The sequence below is a fragment of the Ursus americanus genome, chromosome 14 (assembly GCF_024610735.1).
Source record: "Ursus americanus isolate L20-20 chromosome 14, mUrsAme1.1.p, whole genome shotgun sequence".
NCBI classification, from domain to species: Eukaryota; Metazoa; Chordata; class Mammalia; order Carnivora; family Ursidae; genus Ursus; species Ursus americanus.
The window spans coordinates 53,699,187-53,720,383 of NC_142140.1; the positions used below are offsets into that span (position 1 = coordinate 53,699,187).

General features: G+C 52.9%; 1 protein-coding gene across 1 annotated transcript in view; it reads left to right on the forward strand.

The window, feature by feature from the left end:
• Positions 1–16,529: 16,529 nt before the first annotated feature.
• The window catches only part of MUC16 (mucin 16, cell surface associated), a 117,875-nt gene continuing 113,207 nt past the window's right edge, over positions 16,530–21,197 (forward strand). The window contains exon 1 of the mRNA XM_087867739.1: positions 16,530–20,229. Coding sequence (XP_087723865.1) covers positions 16,530–20,229 — 3,700 coding nt within the window. The remainder of the gene's footprint in view (positions 20,230–21,197) is intronic.

A 21,197-nucleotide genomic window follows, 5' to 3' on the forward strand; every position in this document is an offset into this window, starting at 1 on the left:
CTTGGGCTCCATCAGAGGTCCTCACACCATACACAACGAGCTACCCACTGAAGCTGGAAGGAGGATGAAGCACAAAAGGGGTATAGAAAAGACCAAGGAGGGATGCCTGGGTGGCTCAGTTGGTAGCATCTGCCTTCAGCTCAGGTCATGATCCCAGAGTCCCGGGATCAAGCCCCGTGTCCGGCTCCCTGCTCAGCGGGGACCCTGCTTCTCCCTCTGCCTGCTGCTCCCCCTACTCTTGCTCTCTTTCTCTCTCTGACAAGTAAATTTTAAAAATCTCAAAAAAAAAAAAAAGAAAAGAAAAGAAAATGAAATAATGAAATGAAATGAAATGAAATGAAATGAAATGAAAGAAAAGAAAACACGGGGAAGGTGCAGTGGGTAGGTAGAAATTGATTGGATTTTTCAGCCGTGTCTGTCTCATTCACCTCTTTATCCCCAGTGCTTGGTGCCTGGTGAGTGGCCCCCAAAAAATGAGTGAATCAGTCAGCAATTTTCTCTTCTTCTTCTTCTTTTTTTTTTTTTTTTTTTTGCATACCTGCTGCATGTGTCACGTACCCTACGTGGTATTCACGAATCTAGGAGCCGTAAGAGATGAAAACACAGATAGGAGATGGCGTGGTCAGGCTCCTCATGGAGGAAGTTCCAGGGTGCTCTGGAAACCGGGAGGGGAGGTAAGCATTCCGTCCGTGGGAGGCAGTGGGGAGCTTTGTGGATCACGGGGCAGGTCAGCAGAGCCTCTGAAGGAATGTGTCAGGTGCAGAGCAGGACGGCTGTCCTGGCCGGGCAAACGGCCCCCCCGGGAAGGCTCGCCAGGGGGAAGCCATGTCAAATGTGGCGGAGAAGACGGGTTTTTGGCAAGGCTGAAGCACTGGTTATGGGGGAAATTGTGGTTGGGGGAATGGGGGGCAGGTCCTGGAACAAGGTGGGCCTGAGAGCCAGGCTGCAGAGTTTGGACTTGATCCTGAGGGTGATGAGAAGGTCCCGAAGAATTTAGACCAGAGGCAGGGCATGGTCAGTTTGCATTTTTGAAAGGTCAATCTGTGGCTGGGTGGAGGGGAACTCAAGAGAGGGGAGCTGGGGCAGAGGATGAGTAAAGAAGCTGTTTCGAAAAGCCAGAGACGATGAGGGCTTGAGCTAAGGTGGGGCGGCTGGTAGAGAGTCAAGAGTTACGTAAAAGATTCCATGGTAGGAAAGGAGGGGTCCCAGGAAGCGGTTCACAGAGAGCGCCCCCAGAGGGCTGCTTCCAAGGCGGCCATGCCCTCATACAGTGAAATTAAACAGAACAGGACTCCCTTCTCAGCCCCGGTAAGGAAATCTTAGCACTTCAGTTACTTTTTAAATTCAACCCATGTTTGAGAGCCTGTTGAGTGCCTTTCTCAGAGATACAGCCATGACTAAGACTGACCCAGCCCCTGCCCGTCAAGGGAGAGGGAGGCAAGTGAACACATGGATGATAAATTAGAGCCTCAGAGAATTGGCAGGTGCTAGGGAGTAAAGAAAGAGGATGGTAAGGTGGTGAGTGAGGGAGAAATCAGGACAGTTTGGGGTGGTGAGGGCAGACTTCTCTGAAGAAGTAACATCTGAGTGGAGGCTGGAGACGGGAAGGAGCCAGTTGTATAGAGAGCCAGGCAGAGGGAAGAGCATGTGCAAAGGGCCTGCGGTGGGCGAAGACTTCACATGTGCCAGTTCCAGCACAGAGGCCCATGCAGTAGAGCCGAGCAGACAGAGGACAAGACCCAGAGGTGGCTGGAGGCAGACCCGAGGGCTGTGAAGGTCATGCTGGGGAATTTTGCTCTGACTACAGTAGGAGGACATTGCACTTTGAACAGGTGAGCTGTAGGGAGATTTGGAGAGAGTAAGAAGGCAAGCAGGGAGCCCAGTGAGCAGGACGTTGCCACTGCCCAGGTGAAAAAAATATTATTCAGATAGGCCTCAGTTCAGTAGCACACTCTGCCAGTGGTAGTTTTAAAATTTTAAGTTAAATTTTGAAAACTTCCTGTTGAGGTATGACCTCCACCCAGTAAAGTGCACAAAATGCCCTCCTTGTAAGTGTGTGACTCAATGGATTTTTACGTATGTGTAACTCTATACAGTTGAAGGCATAGAACATTCCTTTCCTCTAGAACACGGCGTCTCGGCCTCTGCAGTGTTGACTTTGGGTGAGGGAGTTTTTCGTTTTGAGAGGCTGTCTTGTGCCTTTGGGGATGTTGACCTTGACCCCAGCCACTGTCCTCTAGATGCCAGTAGCCCCCAAGCCTCTCTGGTTTTTTGTTTTTTTTTCTGGAAGTTTTTATCTTTTTTTTTTTTTTTAAAGATTTTATTTATTTATTCGACAGAGATAGAGACAGCCAGCGAGAGAGGGAACACAAGCAGGGGAGTGGGAGAGGAAGAAGCAGGCTCATAGCGGAGGAGCCTGATGTGGGGCTCGATCCCAGAACTCCGGGATCACGCCCTGAGCCGAAGGCAGACGCTTAACCGCTGTGCCACCCAGGCGCCCCTGGAAGTTTTTATCTTTTGATCATCTTTTCCCATTTCCCCCACCCCTACTCTTTGCCTCCAGCAGCCACCAATCTGTTCTCTGTATTAGTGAGTATGGTTTCCTTAGATTCCATGGGTAATGGGCTCACACGGTATTTGTTTTTCTCTGTCTGGCTTATTTCACTTAGCACAATGCCTTCCAGTTTCATCCGAGTTGTTGCAAAAGGCGGGATTTCCTTCTTTTTCACAGCGGAATGTGATTCCATTGTGTATACCGTGTTTTCGTTTTCCATTCATCCACCGATGGGCACTTAGGTTCTTTCCGGGTCTTGGTGATCGTAAATAAGGCTAAGTGAACATGGAGGGGCAGATATCTCCTTGAGATCCTGTTTTCATTTCCTTGGAACACGTACTCAGAAGTGGGGTTGATTGCTGGATCACAAGAGAGCTCTAGTTTAAGTTTTTTGAGGAACTGACATACTGTTTTTTCTTAAAGTGTTTATTCTAATTCCTGCAGTTAACAGACAGCGTTATGTTAGTTTCAGGAGTACAGTCTGGCAATTCATCACTTCCAGGCATCACCCTGTGCTCCTCATGGGTGCCCTCCTTCCTCCCCATCACCTGTTTCCCCCATCCCTCCCTCCCACTTCCCCTCTGGTAACTAACAGTTTGTTCTCTGTAGTTAAGACTCTGTTTCTTGATTTGTCTCTTTCTCTCTTATTTTCTTTTCCCTTTGCTTGTTTTGTTTCTTAAATTCCACAGAGGAGTGAAACCATGGCATTTGTCATTCTCTGACTCACTTGTCTCACTTAGTATTATACTCTCTGGCTCCATCTGCGTCATTGCAAGTGGCAAGAGTTCATTCCTTTTGATGGCCGAGTAATATTCCATCACGTACACATATCACATCTTCTTTATCTGTTCATATGTTAAGGGACTGGGTTGCTTCCATCTCTTGACTATTGTAAATAATGCTGCAATGAACGTAAGGGTGCATATTATCCCTTTGACCAAAGCACATTCCCGCCAACAGAGCACAAGGGTTCCCTTTCCCCGACCTCCTCACCAACCGTTGTTATCTCCTGTCTTTTTGATAACAGCCATCCCAGCAGATATGAGGTGACATCTCATCATAGTTTTGATTTCCATTTCCTTGACAATGAGTGACTTCGAACACGTTTTCATGTGCCTGTTGGCCATTTGGACGTCCTCTGTGAGAATACCTGTTTTTTTTTTTTTTTTAAATTTTATTTATCTATTTGATAGAGAGGGAACGCACGAAGGAGGACTGTGAGAGGGAGAAGCAGGCTTCCCGCTGAATAAGGAGCCCGACACAGGGCTTGATCCTAGGATGCTGGGATCAGGACCTGAGCCAACGGCAGACGCTTAAGGACTGAGCCACCCAGGCGCCCCGAGGATACCTCCGTTTTGATAGCCAAAGGTCTCCAGACATTGCCAAATGTCCCCTGAGTGGGAGGCATAACTGCCACCCATTGAGAACCACTGCTCTGAAAGTGTCCCTCGTGTCCCTTTTCCAGGCACTATTCCCAACCCCAGAACATTATTCCAATTGCCATCCCCATCCATGAGTCTTGCCTATTCGTGGACCTGTTGTGAATGGCAAGCTACAGCGCCTCACTGCATGGTCTTTGTACCTCAGTCCCTTCCTCTGTGCAGTGGGTCGATGAGCACCCCACCTCACAGAGACACCTCGAGAACCCAGTGGACCGTTACAGTCGGTGCAGGGTGGGGCTCAGAGAAAACATTGCGTAAATGCCACTTGTGAATGCTGTGGTTTCACGTTAGCACTCTTAGCCCCTGGCACCCTTCTTCCTGGTTCCCCAATGCCTGGCATACAGTAGGTGGTCAGTCCACATTGTCACTGTTGTTGTCACAGTCTTCTAAGCGGACAAGCTGGCATTCTCCTGCAGGGAACTCCCTTCTCAGGCATCACCTGACAGTTCCTTCTTGAACTTCCTCCACCTCCGCCTTTTTTATGACATCTGTGTGGGGGGGTCTCTGTTGTCCTAGAAACCCACTCCTCCTGCTGGTTCCGTGATGACACTGCGGGTTTCTTCTCCCACTTCTCTGAGCGTGACCCCTCTGTCTCTGCCGCTAGCTTCCTTCCCTCCTTCTGCCCGGTTGGTCCCGGTCCAGACCTCAGTTTTCTTCTGCTCTGATCCCACCGTTCTCTCCACACACCCGCAGAAGGACAGGCACACCTCTGAGAGAGGAAAGCTCCCAGAGACCTGCCCTGTCATCCCTAATTCCCAAGTGGTCCCACTGGCATATCTTAGACACCCTCAGGGGTGGAGAGGGGAACGTGGATCCCGGTCGCTGTCATTAGTGCAGGAACTGCCAAGACGGGGGAGACAGAACAGAGAGAGGTGAAGGTATTTATAGTTAAGATGATTAAGATTCCACAGTTGAACAATAATGATGTAATTATCCTAAACAATTAGGATTATTTGTAGTGGGGAGTACTCGGATCCCGGACCGGCTTTATCCAATAGAAAGGGGCCTCAAGTCACATTGTAATTGTAGAATTCCCAGTAGCCAGGCGAAGAGAGTAAAAGGACATCAGGTGCAACTAAGTTTCATCAGATATTTTATTTAACCCAATATATCCAAATACGTATCATTTTAATAAGTAACCAGTATGAAAATGACCAAGGAGGTGGTTTACGCTCTTTTCCCCACACTCAGTCCTTGAAATCCAGTCGCGTTTCCAGCGACAGCCCATCTCATTTCAGACGCTAGGTTCTTCGTCTGAACTACTTGATCTGCGTTGACGTTTCATAAAATTCCGGTCGGAAAGGTTCGTGCACATACCCGAGCTGCTGCAAGCCTACTCGCGGATTTTCCACGGACTAAAAGGAGGGTTGGCTTTGTAAATTAAGATGAAACGAAATTAGAAATTCCGATCCTAGTTGTACCAGCTGCCTTTCAAGTGCTCCAGAACCCCGCGTGGCTTACCGTGGGTGGCCCCATCGGGTTGCATGGGCATAGAACCTGAACATTAACCCAGAAGGTTCTGATGGACGGCAGCCTGGCTTTCCTCCAGGATTTCGGATCGGAGGCACTATTGACATTTGGGGCCGGGTAACTCACTGTCGAGGGGGCTGTCCTGGGCATTGTAGGGTGTCCACCAGCATCCCTGTCCTCTTCCCACTTGATATCAGCAGCCGTCCCCTCTCCTGTCATGACAATCGAAACTGACTCCAGACATCATCCACCGTCCTCTGGGGGAAGAAATCACCCCTAGATGAGAAGCACCGTTCTAGATCAAAGCTGAGTTCGAAGCCTAGCTCTGTCTGCTCTGTGAGAGCCGAGTGACTTTGGGCGAATCCTGAAGCCTCGGTGTTCTCATGGCCCCATGGAACAATGAATAGCAATCACCTTACAGAATGGCTGTGAGGTAAGACCTGGCTTCATTGTCCTGGTGATGACTGGAGGCCATGCCCGCGCATAGCTCGGTGTCCAGTAAACCGAGGCTGTGATCATCCAGTGTGAACCTGAACCCATTAGCCCCCATGTGCCCCCTGGAGAGCAGGGCAGAGCGGGGCAGGATCTTGAAGTTGCTCAGGGGTGCTCGTTGTCAAGTTCTAGAGCAAGGACATTTGAATTGCTTTTTTTAAAAAAAAAATATTTTATTTATTTACTTGCCAGAGAGAGAGAGAGCACAAGCAGGGGGAGCAGCAGGCAGAGGGAGAAGCAGGGTCCCCGCTGAGCAGGGAGCCCGATGTGGGGCTCGATCCCAGGACCCTGGGATCATGACCTGAGCCGAAGGCAGACGCTTAACTGACTGAGCCACCCAGATGCCCCCCAAATTTGAATTGCTTAAATGAGAAGAGTTTGGGGAATCCAGGGGTCTGGGGTGTGGTCCCAGCTGTGTCACTAATCTGATGCTTTGGGGTGCCCTGCTTTCCCCTCTGTGAGGTGGGGGGAGTGCATATGGTGGTCACCTCCAACAGGACCCAGTGGCTCTGCCTCTGTTTCTCCAGGATTGTTTTCTTAAAGAAGGGAGGGGGTGCCTTGGGGTAGAGAACCCTGAGTGGGGGTCGGGACAAAGGCCAGACCCCATTTCCTCCTTCCTGCCACCTCCAGTCTTTGCTAACCCTGTGTCTTTTCTCTGGACCATTCCCTTCCTCTCTCTCTCTCTCTCTCTCTCCCTTCCTCCCCTGCCTGGCCCAGCTGATCCATATCCTTTAGGTCTTGGTGTACCACATGGTACTTCCTTCAGGAAGGCTTCCCTGATTCCCTGCCCCCTCCTGGTCTGAGCCAGGTGTCTCCCGTCAACCTCTACACTTCTGCTCTCCAGCTCGATCACCTGTCTTGTTTGTTGTCTGTCTCGGCCAGGCCGTGTGCACAGAGCAGAGCGGGGGCTCGAGGTGCATCTGTCCTAGGAGTGTGTGAAAGGGAGCAGGGCGAGACGACAGGAGAGTAGGTTAGCAGGAAGTTACGCTGAGCGTGGAAGGACCTGGGGGTTTCTCACCAGCTTGCCTTGCCCCCGGGTTCTTGGAGTTTGGCTCTGGATATACGAGGCAGGAGAGGTGTGAGGCCCCGTAGGGTGCCCGCTGCCCCTCATCTTCACACCAGGCCCCTGCATGTGCCCTCCCCTGGAGGAGCAGATAAGCCCACCCATCAGGCTGTCGGAGGCTTGAGGAGTGGGGTCTCCCAAGTGCAAGACAAAGGAGGAGTGGAGGGGTGGTCGAGGGGTGGTCGCTGAGGAGCGCCGTGCCTGAGGAGGGTCCTTCTGTCCATCTGAGCGGGGTGGGTGGCTGGGGAGACACACTTTCTGTTGTACAGCTGGAGCCCGGGGTGATAAGAAGCCTGCGGAGGCTACAGAGTTTTCAAGGAGGAGGCAGAATCCCAAATCCCCTCGCTGCACCCCTTTGCCAGCCCCTCATGCAACGATCCGCCCTGGCAAGGACAGCTGAAGGGTTCAGCTTGGGAGTGAGGGGCTGCAGATCCCAGGAGGGCCTTGTGGGGCAGGGCGGGGGCGGTGAGGGCAGGGTGAGGTGGAAAGGTACAACAGGCCCAGCCCTCGGCTCCCCTGGCAGCCGGGCAGTTCCCACGTGGGAATGCGGTCTCCTGTCCACTCCCGCACATTCCGAAACGCTCAGAGCCAGACGTGCCTCCCCCAGGGAGGGTCCACCCAGCCTCAGTCTGGTGGTGCCAGCCCCGGAGCAGGAAGGTGTCCGGTGCCCATCGGGGGCTTCAGAGAATGGGACGGGTCCCTGCCCTGGGTCCCTGTCCTCCCTTCAGCCCAGATGGACCCACGGGGTGTCTTGGTTTGACCGCAGTCCTGGGAGCCCAGCTTGGCTGGTGGGTGGCTGTCGCCTCTGTCCCTCCTCACAGAGGGTATCGGTCTGCGGGTGTTAGTCACCACATGGGCACTGAGAAATGCCAGCTGACCTTTGCCGGCAGCGAACCACGGCTTCCCCCGGGGCGGGCCCTGCCCCTCTAGGAAAGCTCAGCAAGGCGTGTCCTCACCACCCTCCCAGGAGCCAGGGCCGGGCTGGGCTGGGTTCAGTCACTGGGACTCGTTCAGGGGGTGAGGAGCGCAGCCTGGGTGGCCAGGCAGGAGCATGGGCTGGGAGGGCCCTGGACACCCGGGCCGCCGGCCCCGGCACCTGCTGCCTCTGGCTGTGGGCCTCCTCCTCCTCTGTGGCCCAGGTAAGTGGGGCTGGGCGGGGTCCGCTAGAGGAGAGGGGCAGAGAGGACAAGGGCCTCAGGCTCCCCAAGCCCCCACGGGCACCCAGGAGGCCGGACGAGGCTGCGTTTTCCCAACTGCCAGGCAAATTCACAAAACCACTGTGGTCATGAATGAGATACCCGCTGGGATCGGTGTAGAGATGGCCGGGCTTTGATTCCTTCCTGCGCTGGCTTCCTCACTGCCTAGGAGTTGTTTCCCTTGACATCTCTGCTCCCAGCACCTGCGCCTAGCTCTCAGGTGGGAAATGAGCCTGTCGCAGCGCCGGGCTTCCCTGCGCTCCTGGCCGGCGGGCCAGGCAGGCGGCCACCTGGTCACGAGGGCTGCGAGCCTGAGGAGGAGCCCTGACGGCCGGGAGTCTGCCCAGATGGCAGGGTGGCACTGGGGCTGGCAGGGATTTCTAGGGGCACGGTCAGTGGAAGGGAGGGAAGGGCCGTCCTGGCAGGGAGATCAGGCCACGGCCAGGAGGCAGGATGCTGCCAAGTGCATTTGGGGTTGGTCGGTGTGATGTGAGTGTATTTGGGCCGCGCGATGGGAGAATGCAGATGAGGGGCGGACGGGGAGGAGTGGGGAGAGGAAAAGCAGTCTGTGAGGTTTAGGGGAGGTGTATTCTTAGATTCCAAAGGGGACTTTGCAGGCCTGTTGGTCATTTTGGGGGATTAGCGTGGGCCTTGTTGCCTAGACAAGCCTACCGGCCTCAGGGAGAGGCAGGGGCCCAGCTTGTGTGTTCGCCTGCTGTGGGGAGAGACTGGGCTCCATCTGGTACAGAGAGAAGGTCCACGATTCCCCACCTGTGGCCCCCGCGCTGTCCAGACCCCTGGACTGTTTTACTCCAGCTGCTTCCTTGGACGGGAAGTCTGGGCTTTCTAGCCAAACCTTTTGGGGGTGCAAGACATCCGGAGGCTTGTACAGGGGGCATCTACCATCTGCCAGGTGCTTAAGGTACCTGTCCCTTTATTCGTCCCAGGAGGAAGGACTGTCCTCAGTGTTTCACTGGGAAACGGAGGCCACCAGGTCATGAAGGGCAGTGGAGAGGGGCTTCCCCCTCCTGGAAGGGCATGAGACCCTGGACAGTGGTAGTCTGGGAGCCGCCCTGCCCTTCCCTCACCCAGGCCAGGCTGCAGCTCCCAGAGCAGGTGGGGAAGGCTCCCCAGCCCCCCAGCCCTGAGTCACCGAGGCCCAGCTCTGGCCCCGGGAAGAGCTTTGTGGTTAGATGTCATTGTGAGGCATCCGCACAATGACCTGAATGGTGGGCGGGTTTGTACGGGACAACTCCACCACCTCAGATCCAGTGGGGCGTGTCCCCCTGAGCTGTCCCCAAAGCACGTAGCCACAAACAGAGGCTGTTTAACAGCTTTTGTCCCTGAGGCTCACTTCCAAGTCTGATGCCAGGGTGCTGCTCGAGCTGGATAAACTCCTGCTCCTGTCCCGGGGAGTGCTGGTCACCCGGACTGTGGGTGGACACCCCTCCCCACCGCCCCATCATTTCCATAGTACCTGGGACACCTCTCAGGGTAGGGGTTTCCCTGGAATCAACCCAGACACCCTCCAGGACTTTCGACTTAAATGCTGGAAAAGACTCCCTTAATCCCTGGGCAGAGATGAAAAGAAATCTAAATCTAGCCCTGACAGGCAAGACACTTAACCTCTCTGAGTTTCCCTCTCCCCAAAGAGTAATTTTTGAAAAAATTCCAGAGCTGGAGGAGATCCATTCCTCACTCACCTCTCCCTCCACCTTGGACCCCATCCATGTTTTCCCACATCCATATCCTGTGCTCTTTTCCTCCTTGCCTGGGGGCTGAGACACTCCAAGATCCCCAAGGACCTTAGTAACGGTCATCTCGTCTTGTGCACGTCCTCTGTGCCAGGGACTCATCTCCCGAAAAAGAGGAAAGATTTGTTCCTGTTTCCCCTGAGCCTCAAGGAACAATCACCTTTCTTCCGAGTTACTGGGTGGCCTCCCCCCAAAAGGAAGGTGATGGGTCTAGGCAGGTGGGGCAGCCCTGGGCTTCTTCGTGTCCAGCTTGTCACCTGATGTTCCCAGGGCTGCCTCCAGGTGGCCAGTTTCAGCAGGTGAATGAGCTCCCTTCCCACCTTCTGGGAACGTCAAGGCCAGACACAGTGGCTTACACAGGGACCTACCCACTTTTGACAGTAGACTCCGTGGTCCAGATGATTCTCCCCATTTTAAAGACGAGGGGGCAGAAGCTCAGAGGACGGTCCCCCATGTGGCCAGGGGACAGCTGTGCTTGGAACCCGGGCTGTGATTCCAGACACCGTGCTCGGATTGCCCCGCTACGATTGAGATCTGGCTTCTGGCTGCGGGTACCAGTCTGCTCCCTCGTCTTTAGGCTCCCTGCTTGGACCTCAGAGCTGCCCCAGAAGGTCTAGAGCTGTGGGAGCATGAGTGCCAGGTCAGGAGGACACATCCCAGGAGAGCCACCACCTAGCCGTCCTGGTTTCCTGCAGACAAGGGTGTTCCTGGGGTGTGGATCTCTAAGTGCTAAAATTGAGAAAGTCCAAGGGCAGACCACGAGTTGGTCCCTGTCCATCCTGGTCCGTGTCCTGTACTTACTCCATTCCCGGCTCTTCTCCTGCCCGGTCTGGCACACTTCCTCTGCCTTACGTGTGACTACTGGCTTCGCTAAGAACAGGCAGGAGAGAGGCAGCCGGGCCCTTATCCCTCTGCCTCTGCGCTCCTGGCTGCCAATCCACATCTGCACGCTGTCCGGGGGGCGACGGGTGTCAGCCTGGCCCTAGCCATCAGCTCCAGCACGTGCACAGGCCGGTCTCCTGCCGCTCGGATGTCCCCTTGGTGGGGACCAGTGCTGACCAGAAGAGGGAGTTTTGGGGCCGGAGTCCCATCTGGGTTCTTCATGCTGCTCTCTGCTCCTTACCCCTGGGTGATGGGTCTTCCCCCTCCTGGAGTCTAAGTGGTTCCCTGTATTTGGATGACAAAGGTGCAACACAGCGGAGCAGTTAGCAGTACCGACACTGGTGCCTGAGAGCTGGGTTCAAATCCCACCTCTGCCACTCCCTGGGCAAGGGAGGTAACCTCTTTAAGCCTCCAGGTTCTTATGTATAATGTGAGAATAAATGTAGGATGGGGTAGTTGAGAAATCTAGATTAAATTAGAAGATACCTCCAAAATAGCGGTTCTCAACTGGGTGTGATTTTTGTTCTGCCCTCTGGAGACATCGGTGGTGTCTGGAGAGATTTTTGGTCGTCACAGCCAGAGGGCAGGGCTACTGACATCTGGTGGGGAGAGGCCAGGGATGCTGCCAAACTTTCGGTTCTGGCTTCTTCCAGTGCACCCTTTTTGCAAGAAGACTGCTCAGGGGCCTGCTGTCCTCTGAGCTGGGATTCACACATCGGGGGCTGTGTCTTCTTGGGAGTACTGGTCTCATCTCTGGCAGGGCCTCTGAGAACATTTACGCCAGTCTGAGACATGCCACCGAGACCTCTCTGTGCTCCATTCCCCCCAAAAGTGCATCCATCTCTTTAATTGCTTGCAAGATGGTAACCTGGTCTACCCGGTCCTAAAGGTTCCTTGCGTTCCAGATCTAGCAAGCTTTCACAATCCTGACCTTTACTCTGTTTTGAGATTTCACTCCTTACCAGTTGGAGGACAGAAAGCCAGTATGTAACCTCGGCTTTGGACTCTGTACCAGAACCTTCTCCGAAAGAATTCTCTGTCCGGAGAAACAGTGAGCTGATGTATGTCCCGTGGCTCCTCGTGCCTTCCATTGCCTCCCACGGAGACCATCATGCCAAGCTCCATGGAAAGAGGGGGTGGAGGGGTAGCTGGTGGCACTCAGGTACTGGAGAGAGCTGTCTGTACCTTGGATATGAGGGGAAAAAAATGATCTTGTTTATCTTACCTCTGCATTAGGTTGTCCTGAGAAGGTAGAATACTGTGGTACCAGGGAGCTTCGAAAGCTGTGGTTGGGTGTGTTTCCTCTCATCACTTGGTTGGTGTCCGTCTTCCGCACCCCCCTACAAGCGCCCGTCCTTAGGTGTTTTTCCCAAAGCCACATCATCACCATAACAAAAGACTCCTTTATAGCTCTCCCCACTTAGGAAATTCCAAGGGTTTTAGGAGTTCTTTGCCAAAACAGGAACAAAGACCAAATATATGCATTTCTTATTATAAATCACGACACCACAGCTTCAAAGAAGACCTTCCAGGGGAGGAGATGATCGAGCCGTGCATTTTTAAAATTCACATTACAGAAAAGAAAATGAGCGGTGATTCGTAATGTGGAAATGTTGGGGTTTAGAACAGATGGTCAAGAAAGTATTCCAGAGATGTCTTCAGTGCAAAAAGGTGATTTTTCTCAAGCACGGAGACAGGACCTGTGGGCAGAAAGAGCCACACTGGGGTCATGAGGGTTGGCTGATTATATACTTTCAAGTTGGAAGGGGGTTAGGGAGAGTGTAAGTCTCTAAGGTTTCCAGGACCTTGAGGGGTCATTTACTAGTAAGTGACCTTAGCCATGAGACCCTTCAGATGTCTATCAGCCGGCTATATGCTCGAAGGGTGATTGCTAACCTATATCTTGGGGGCAGAGAGAGAGGACGTTTCCAAAGAACTTTTATATGTTCAAGGAGACTTACAGGGTCCTGGAAGTTGGGCTAATGTTAAGCGAAGACTGCCTTTTGCCTTTAGCAAAGTATTAACAGGGAGGCAGCTGGGTTTCTAGAGGAAGGTCACTCTGCCTGTTTCAAGGACTTGTCAAGGGGCTGTAAGTTGTAAGGAAAATTTTTTAACGTTTACATTTATGTACATATTTAATGTTTACAGCCTCTCTCTTTCAAAGTTAAAGATAAAAATAATCAAACTTAGATCACAATTTAAAAATAAATATGGGGCGCCTGGGTGGCGCAGTCGTTAAGCGTCTGCCTTCGGCTCAGGGCGTGATCCCGGCGTTCTGGGATCGAGCCCCACATCAGGCTCCTCCACTAAGAGCCTGCTTCTTCCTCTCCCACTCCCCCTGCTTGTGTTCCCTCTCTCGCTGGCTGTCTCTGTCAAATAAATAAATAAAAATAAAGTAATATACTAATCAACAACAACAAAAAATGCAGACTAACAAAAAAATTCACTAAGACACTAAAATGACTTCTAAATGAACAAAGAAGAAACAAATGTCAAATTACGGTCATGTATCTTTCACAATACAGTTATAAATGAGAAACTCCAGGAGTTTGCCCTAAAACAGAACCTTAATCCTAGTTTGAGCAGGAGTAGCAATTACTAATATACAGCACCTAAAGGATGTAACTGTATTGAATAATGCTCTTTTAAAAAAATTATCACAATACCTTTTTATTTTAAAATTTTTTAACTTCAATTCAATTTAATTAACATATAGTGTATTACTAGTCTCAGAGATAGAATTTAGTGATTCATCAGTTGTGATGAGGTTGTGGAATATAGGGGAGGTTCAGTGGGGTGGAATCTGGAGCCCACGACCAAGAAAGAATTCTCGAGACGTCTTTGGTGCAAAATGGTGGTTTATGAAAGCACAGGGACAGGACCCGTGGGCAGAAAGAGCTGCTGCCCCAGGTTGTGAGGGGTGGCTGATTATACACTATGGGGTTGGGGGAGGTAAGGAAAAAGGGAGGTTTCAAGACTCACAGGATGCCAGAGGCCTTGCTATGGTCAAGTTAAGGTTGTTTTTCCCTCTAGTAAGGCATTCACATGAAGATAGTTGGGAACTTCCTGGAGGAACATGACACTGCCCGCCGCAAGTATCTGTCCATGGGCTGCAGGTTACAATGACATTCAATTGTATCTACATTCCCTTCCGGAAGCTGGGTTATTGATAGAAATGCTTTGTTCTTGTAGATTGCTAAGACATTTGTAAACTGAGGGAGACTCAAGTCTTGCAGGATTGTGGTTTCTATAGGTTAACTGTTTCTTTTTCCTTTAGCATAGCCAGGACCTGAGGAATGTCCCACACATCCCCTGGGGGGAAGGGGTTGCGGGGTATCAGTTTCTGCTTTGTTCTCAGCTTGCCTTCTGTTCCCTCATCAGTTGCATCTAACACCCAGTGCTCATTACATCACGTGCCCTCCTTAATGCCCACTACCCAGTTACCCCATCCCCCACCTACTTCCCCTCCGGCAACCCTCAGTTTGTTTCCTAGAGTTCAGAGTCTCTTATGGTTTGCCTCCCTCTCTGATTTTATCTTATTTTATTTTTCCTTCTCTTCCCCTATGTTCATCTGTTTTGTTTCTTAAAGTCCACACATGAGTGAAATTGTATGGTATTTGTCTTTCTCTGACTGACTTATAAGTTGTAAGGGAATTTATTTTTTTTTCCTTTTGCCTCCATTCCCCACATCAGCATTTATTTTCCTTCTCAGACTTTCCTGCAAATTCCAGTGGAAGGAATGTGTGCACATTGTAGAACACTTAGAAAATTCAGTAAGGACAAAAGAATGACTACACGAGCTTGAACTGAATCTTGAGTGACGAATGGATATTAATTTGTGAAAGACGAGAATGATAACTGGACAGAAGGAAAAGAGGAGAGCAGAATTATGATCTGTTTGGCTGGGGAACTGCAAGAATGTTGCTATGACTTACAGAAGGTGACGGGAAGGATGTTGTGGGAGGTACAGCTGGGGCGAGTTTTCTGGACCTCAGGCTTCCTGACCTTTGGGGTCCAGTCTTTTTTTTATAATGATTTTTTATTATATTATGTTAGTCACCATACAGTACATCCCCAGTTTCCCATGTAAGGCTTGATGATTCATTAGTTGTGTATAACACCCAGTGCACCATGCAATACGTGCCCTCCTTACTACCCATCACCGGTCTATCCCATTCCCCTACCCCCCTCCCCTCTGAAGCCCTCAGTTTGTTTCTCAGAGTCCATAGTCTCTCATGCTTCATCCCCCCTTCTGATTACCCCCCTTTCTTTATCCCTTTCTTCCCCTACCGATCATCCTAGTTCTTATGTTCCATAGATGAGAGAAATCATATGATAGTTGTCTTTCTCTGCTTGACTTATTTCACTTAGCATTATCTCCTCCAGTGCCGTCCATGTTGCAGCAAATGTTGAGAACTCGTTCTTTCTGATTGCTGAGTAATATTCCATTGTATATATGGACCACAACTTCTTAATCCAGTCATCTGTTGAAGGGCATCTCGGCTCCTTCCACGATTTAGCTATTGTGGACATTGCTGCTATGAACATTGGTGTGCATATGGCGCTTCTCTTTACTACGTCTGTATCTTTGGGGTAAACACCCAGTAGTGCAATGGCTGGATCATAGGGTAGCTCAATTTTTAACTTTTTAAGGGACCTCCACACTGTTTTCCAGAGTGGCTGTACCAACTTGCATTCCCACCAACAATGTAGGAGGGATCCCCTTTCTCCACATCCTCTCCAACAATTGTTGTTTCTTGCCTTGTCTATTTTTGCCATTCTAACTGGCGTAAGGTGGTATCTCAGTGTGGTTTTGATTTGAATTTCCTTGATGGCTAATGATTTTGAACATTTTTTCATGTGTCTGTTAGCCATTTGTATGTCTTCATTGGAAAAGTGTCTGTTCATATCTTCTGGGTCCAGTCTTCTTTGCAGGGCGGGCTGGTCTCAGCCTCTGGGGTTTGTGGCGGCATCCCTGGTCTCTGCCACTAGGTGGCAGCAGAGCATCACTTGTTGTAAAAACCCAAACTGGCCCGGCGAGGAGGGGGGGGTGGGGAGTCAGAACTCGGTTGAGAACTGGTGTAAGAGGCAGAGGCAAGGTGGATCGTTAGGGACACAAAGTGCAGAGATCCCAGTTATATCGTGCAACAGAAAAAATTTCAGGGAGCCCACTGGCAGCCAGCAGCCTGCTCTCAGGGGCCAAGTCTTAGACCTGCCCCCAAAAGGCAAATGCTGACCCGTCCCTGCTTGACCCCGTGGGCCTCCTTGGGTCCGGTGCTCCTACCCCATCCCAGACCACGAGACCGCAGCACTGAATCCACATGGACACACACAGGCACCAGTTTGCCATGTGAGGCTCTTGCTGGTGTGACCACAGTGAACAAAAGTGCCCTGTTTTTTACCTCCCCAGCTGAGACCATGACCAGAACCTCTGCTCCTGGAAGAGAGAACAATCTGACTGTCACCAGCCGGGCGACAGGTGATGCTCAGGTGTCCTCACCCCACCCAGGGTACAGCACCAGCATGGCTGCCCCGGGGAGCTCTGAGCACCCCAGGGCACCCCTTCCCAGCACCCCAACAGCCATGTCACAGACCCAGGCAGGCTCAGTTCAGTCCACTGGTGAACCCCGGCACGCTCGGTGGACAGAGACAAATCCTGGAGTGGCATCAAACATCATGGAAACCGCCGTCAGCCCTTCTCCTCCTGAGGAAGTCCCTGGGCTCTCCGCTCTGAAGAGCAGCCCCCCCAAAGGAACTTCACCCAGAGAAGCCATGGAAGCCAGAGGTGACCCCATCACCCACTGGCAGACTGTCCCCACCGGGGTCACAGTGACAGGAAGCAGCAGCACAGGGAGTAGCAGGGCCACAACCGGTCCCCCCCCAGAAAGCACCACTTCATCTGAGACGCCCACAGGTGTGAGTCAGACCATGAAAAGTGCCCCCGTCGCCTCTCCAGCTGAGACGGGGACAGCCGCTGGTTCAAGTACAACAGAAGGGACTCACTCATCACCTGAGATGCTTTCTCCTACTTATCCCGAGACCTCAGCTAGGGCGACCCCAGATTCCAGGGAGCGGACAAGCCCAGGACTGACTCTGTCCAACACTGGACGTCCCTCGGCCTCCCCTGAGCCCGGTTCTGAGGGAGACGCCACGCCAGCCTCCCGTGTATCTCCGCTGTCGCCTGCTCCAGATCTGGGTGATCAAGGGTCAGCCTCCAGCACATTCTCAGTGCAGACAGTGACCTCTTCTCTGACCGCAGGGACCCTTTTTCCCATGACACCAAGAAATACAGCAGCAGGTGCTTCTGGGAGAGTTACAACTTTGACCTCTGCCCTGGCCCATCCCTCTCCCCCAGGGGAAGGGACAGTGGGGAGGGTGCTCGCCTCCAGCACCTCCCCCGAAGCCCCAGACACACCCAGGACTCTGGCGTCAGAACCGGCAGGTGGCCCCACAACCCTCAGCATCACCAGCGTTTCCAGAATGAGAACTTCCCTTTTTCCATCGCCCTCCCCTGCCTCAGAAGAGACCAACACAGACTCAGCGGGCCCTGAGTTTCCTGCAGCTTCTCGATCATCTCGGGCCTCCACCTTTACTTCCGCGGCAGCGAGGTCACAGACCCACGAGAGCGCGGTTAATGATCCCCCTGCCCTTCGCAATAGCGCCCGGCCGGAGACCAGTCCCAAATTTGAGACAAGGTCCCCTTCCGCACGAAGCTCTCTTCCAGCCGCTGCCACTCCCCCTGCTGCTACCGGTGTGGTTCCTAGAATCAGTCCCCTAAACACCAGCTCCGTGGAAGGAATGTCTCCGAGGGAACCTTCAACGGCCACGCTCACAACACGCAACACGGGGGGCCCAGCCGCTGTCAGTGCTTCCAGCAGGGTCCACCCCACAAGGGGACCCGGCGGCCACCGAAAGTTGGGAACTACGCACCTGCCCTCTGGAACCACATCCCCCACCGAGACGTCCACGGATGCAGCCTTGGCCACGGACAGGGTCCCAGTCTCAGCAACCGCGTCTCAGTCCCCGGCTGCTGCCAGCACCGTGGGGAAGACAAGCCACTCGCCTGGTACGTCGTCTGACGCCCTCTATCCTGTGCCGCCTGCAGGGATGACGGTTTCTGGCGATGAGACCAGCCCACCTCTCACTCCAGAAACAGCCACAATTCAGTCACCTCCGGAGCCCAGCTCTATGAGAAGTCGCTGGCCCAGCCTTCCGTCTTCTTCTCCTTCTGCTTCTGCTGCCGAAGCCGCAGTGACCACCACGTCGGTACCCCAGAGTAGCACCCCCGCAGGCATGCTAACAGGTGTATGGGACCCGCCCAACTTACCTTCCAAGACGTCCTCATCACCTAAGGAGCCCCCAGCCGGTCCCGATGCAGGGAGACGTGCCACCGTTCCCCGGGGTACGTCAGCCCCATCAGTGGGGTTGTCAGAAGAGAGAGTCCCTGCCTCCAGCACCCACCCGGAGTCAACAGACTCATCTGGCTTCAGCCCCGGAGCACGCACCAGTTCAGAGCGTCCCAGCACGGTGGTGGAAACTGGTTCTTACCCACCCCTCGCCTCTCCCCCCATGAAGACCACCACCGCTGTATCAGTAGCAGAAATGGACACTAAGGAGACGTCTTACTCTTCTGGATCACCCCCTGAGGTGTCCGTTCCTGGAAAGACCAGCACCAGTGGTACCATATATGTCACCCCTCCAGATCCCAGCGCGACACGTTCAGCTCAGGTCTCCTCCTCCCGCCCAGTGAAGGAGCTCACAACCACAGGCACCTACGCAAGAACAGGGTCCCCCAGCCCAGCTACTCGCCCCGAAACCCCTAAAATCCCAATGACACCGGGTCCCGCTAGCCAAGCCCCAGGAGCATGGACCAACACAGAGACAGCTGAACACGCCACTGGATCCCAGGGCACAGATCTGGCAGAAAAGTCCCCTGGATTCAGGACGCAGTCCACCCCACGACCCGCGTCTGCAGCGGCCTCTGTCTCCCCTACCTCTGGAACCAGCACATGGGAACTGACCTCCGATGCCTCGGGTGAGTCCTTGACAAGTAAGGAGAACACAGTCACTTCTCGGCTGGGGGCTCTCACTATGTCTCTCCCCGTGGTCACATGGCTGAGTACCAGCTCGACAGAGGACGCGGCCTCTGCTGCCCCTGATGCCTCAAGTCCGAGTCCATCCGAGACAACGTTGGTTATGTCTACACCTGTACCTTCCCGTGAACTTTCAAGTCCGGGGGTAGACAGCAGTGCTTTCCAAAAAAAAGATTTGACCACCGTGGGCCAGCACCGAGGAGGGGGCACGGCCACAGCCTCCCACCGGCTCACCCTGGGCCCAGAAACAGATGCATCCACCTCACTGATTTATTCACCCCCAGATACTTCAACTAGAGGTATCACAGCCTGGGGGACAAGAGGCAACACCGACGGGTCTGAATCCAGACCTCCGGGCCCCCCCAGCACAGAAACCGGACAGAGCTCATCTCCACCCCTCCCCATTACTCCTCCATCAGTAGAGCCCACGTCCCCAGCGGCACTCACTGCTTCGACATCCAAGAAGGAACTCACACCATCAGAGGCAGCAAGACCGGTCAGCTCTGAGCCTGAAGATGAGCCAAGCTCACCTCCCCAGTGGTCTACACAGGCTCCGCGTCTCGCTTCCAGCTCCGTGGAAACCAGCGGAGCGGTGACTCAGACATCTGACCGTGGAAAAACCATGGTCGATCTGGGAACAAGTTTAGTCGCCAAAGGGAATTCATCTCTGCCTTTAACTCCAAGCACTCCTGGAAGGCAAAGCGGCCCCTGGTCAGCATCATCACTGACCGTAAGGAGAGTTGGGCCAGGATCCTCTTCTTCCACCTCTTCTGTGTCCCCTGAGGTGGCCGCCGCATTGGGTATCTCCCCCACGATGGGGGAGACTGCTTCCTCCTTGGCCTCTGTACTGCTGGGCACGAGATCTTCCCCGCCTCCCCCCGTGGCCACGTCTTCCGTGGGTACTGGCGAGGATGCAAGGACAAGCTCCACCGTGCCGCAGTCCCACTCATCCTCTGCAGGGGGAATAAATTCCTCTATTTACACATCCCCCACCATTAGCAACAGTCCTGATGCTTCCGATCTGTCCGCCACAGCCCTGACCCGGGCCTTTCCCTTAGATCCCACAGCCTCGACCTGGGTCTCCTCCTCAGCCTTTACCCGCATTCTGGTACGGACTAGGCACCCTTCTCCCAAGACTCGAAACAGGGGGCTAGAGCACGGCAGCCTGGGAGCAGAGACTGAGCTGGCCGTAACTTCGTCAGGAGCGCTAACCTCTTCTGGAGCTGAGACAGAGCCCCCCCGGACACCCACCTTTGCATTGTCAGAGGCCCCACCCCGCAGAGGTGAGATTCCTGGGTCAGGAATCCGCTGTTCCTGATCTGACAGCTTGCCCCATTCATGAGTAAGGACCCGCTGCATCTGCCTCCTTGGAGATGGGTTTGTTTTCCTTGGTTGGTCATTGAACATGGTAAGAAATCCCCTGCCGTGTTTTTAACAAGGTATTTGACTTGCATTCATTCAGGATTCTGGCTGCAGGGAAATGTCCAGTTGGCCCGGTGGCCGCTTTAGCTCCCTGTATCTGGTTTTCTAGATGACTGTAGAAGTCGCCTGCTTGTACCCAGAGTGTGGGGTTGCTCATCCATGTTGGGCTTTGTAGCCATTCCTGATGAATATCATATTTTAAAAAAAAAATGTATTTGTTTATTTGAGAGAGAGAGAAAGCATGAGCACGGGGAGGGGCAGAGGGGGAGGAAGAGGGACAAGCGGACTCTTCGCGCATCATGGAGCCTGACACAGGGCTTGATCTCATGACTCTGAGATCAGGACCCTGAGATCATGACCTGAGCTGAGACCGATAGTTGGAGCTTAACCAACTGCACTACCCAGGCGCCCCACACATGTCACATTTTTTTTAATGTTTTTTTATTATATCATGTTAGTCACCATACTGTACATCCCTGGTTTCTGATGTAAAGTTCGATGATTCATTAGTTGCGTTAATACCCAGTGCACACATGTCACATTTTTAAAAGACTTCTCTTTTATTGAGGTTAAATCTATGGTTCAGCAACATTCGGCACATTCCCATGGTTGTGCAACTGTCCCCGCCATCCGTCTCCAGAACTTTGGTATCTTCCCAAACTGAGACTCTGTTCCCATTAACCACTAACTCCTCCTTTTCCGCTTCTCCTCGCATCTGCAATCACCATTCTGCTTCTGTCTCCATGAATCTGACAATTCTGCGTGCCTCACGTACGTGGAATCACGTAGCATTGGCCGTTTTGTGTCTGCCTTATTTCACTTAGCATGA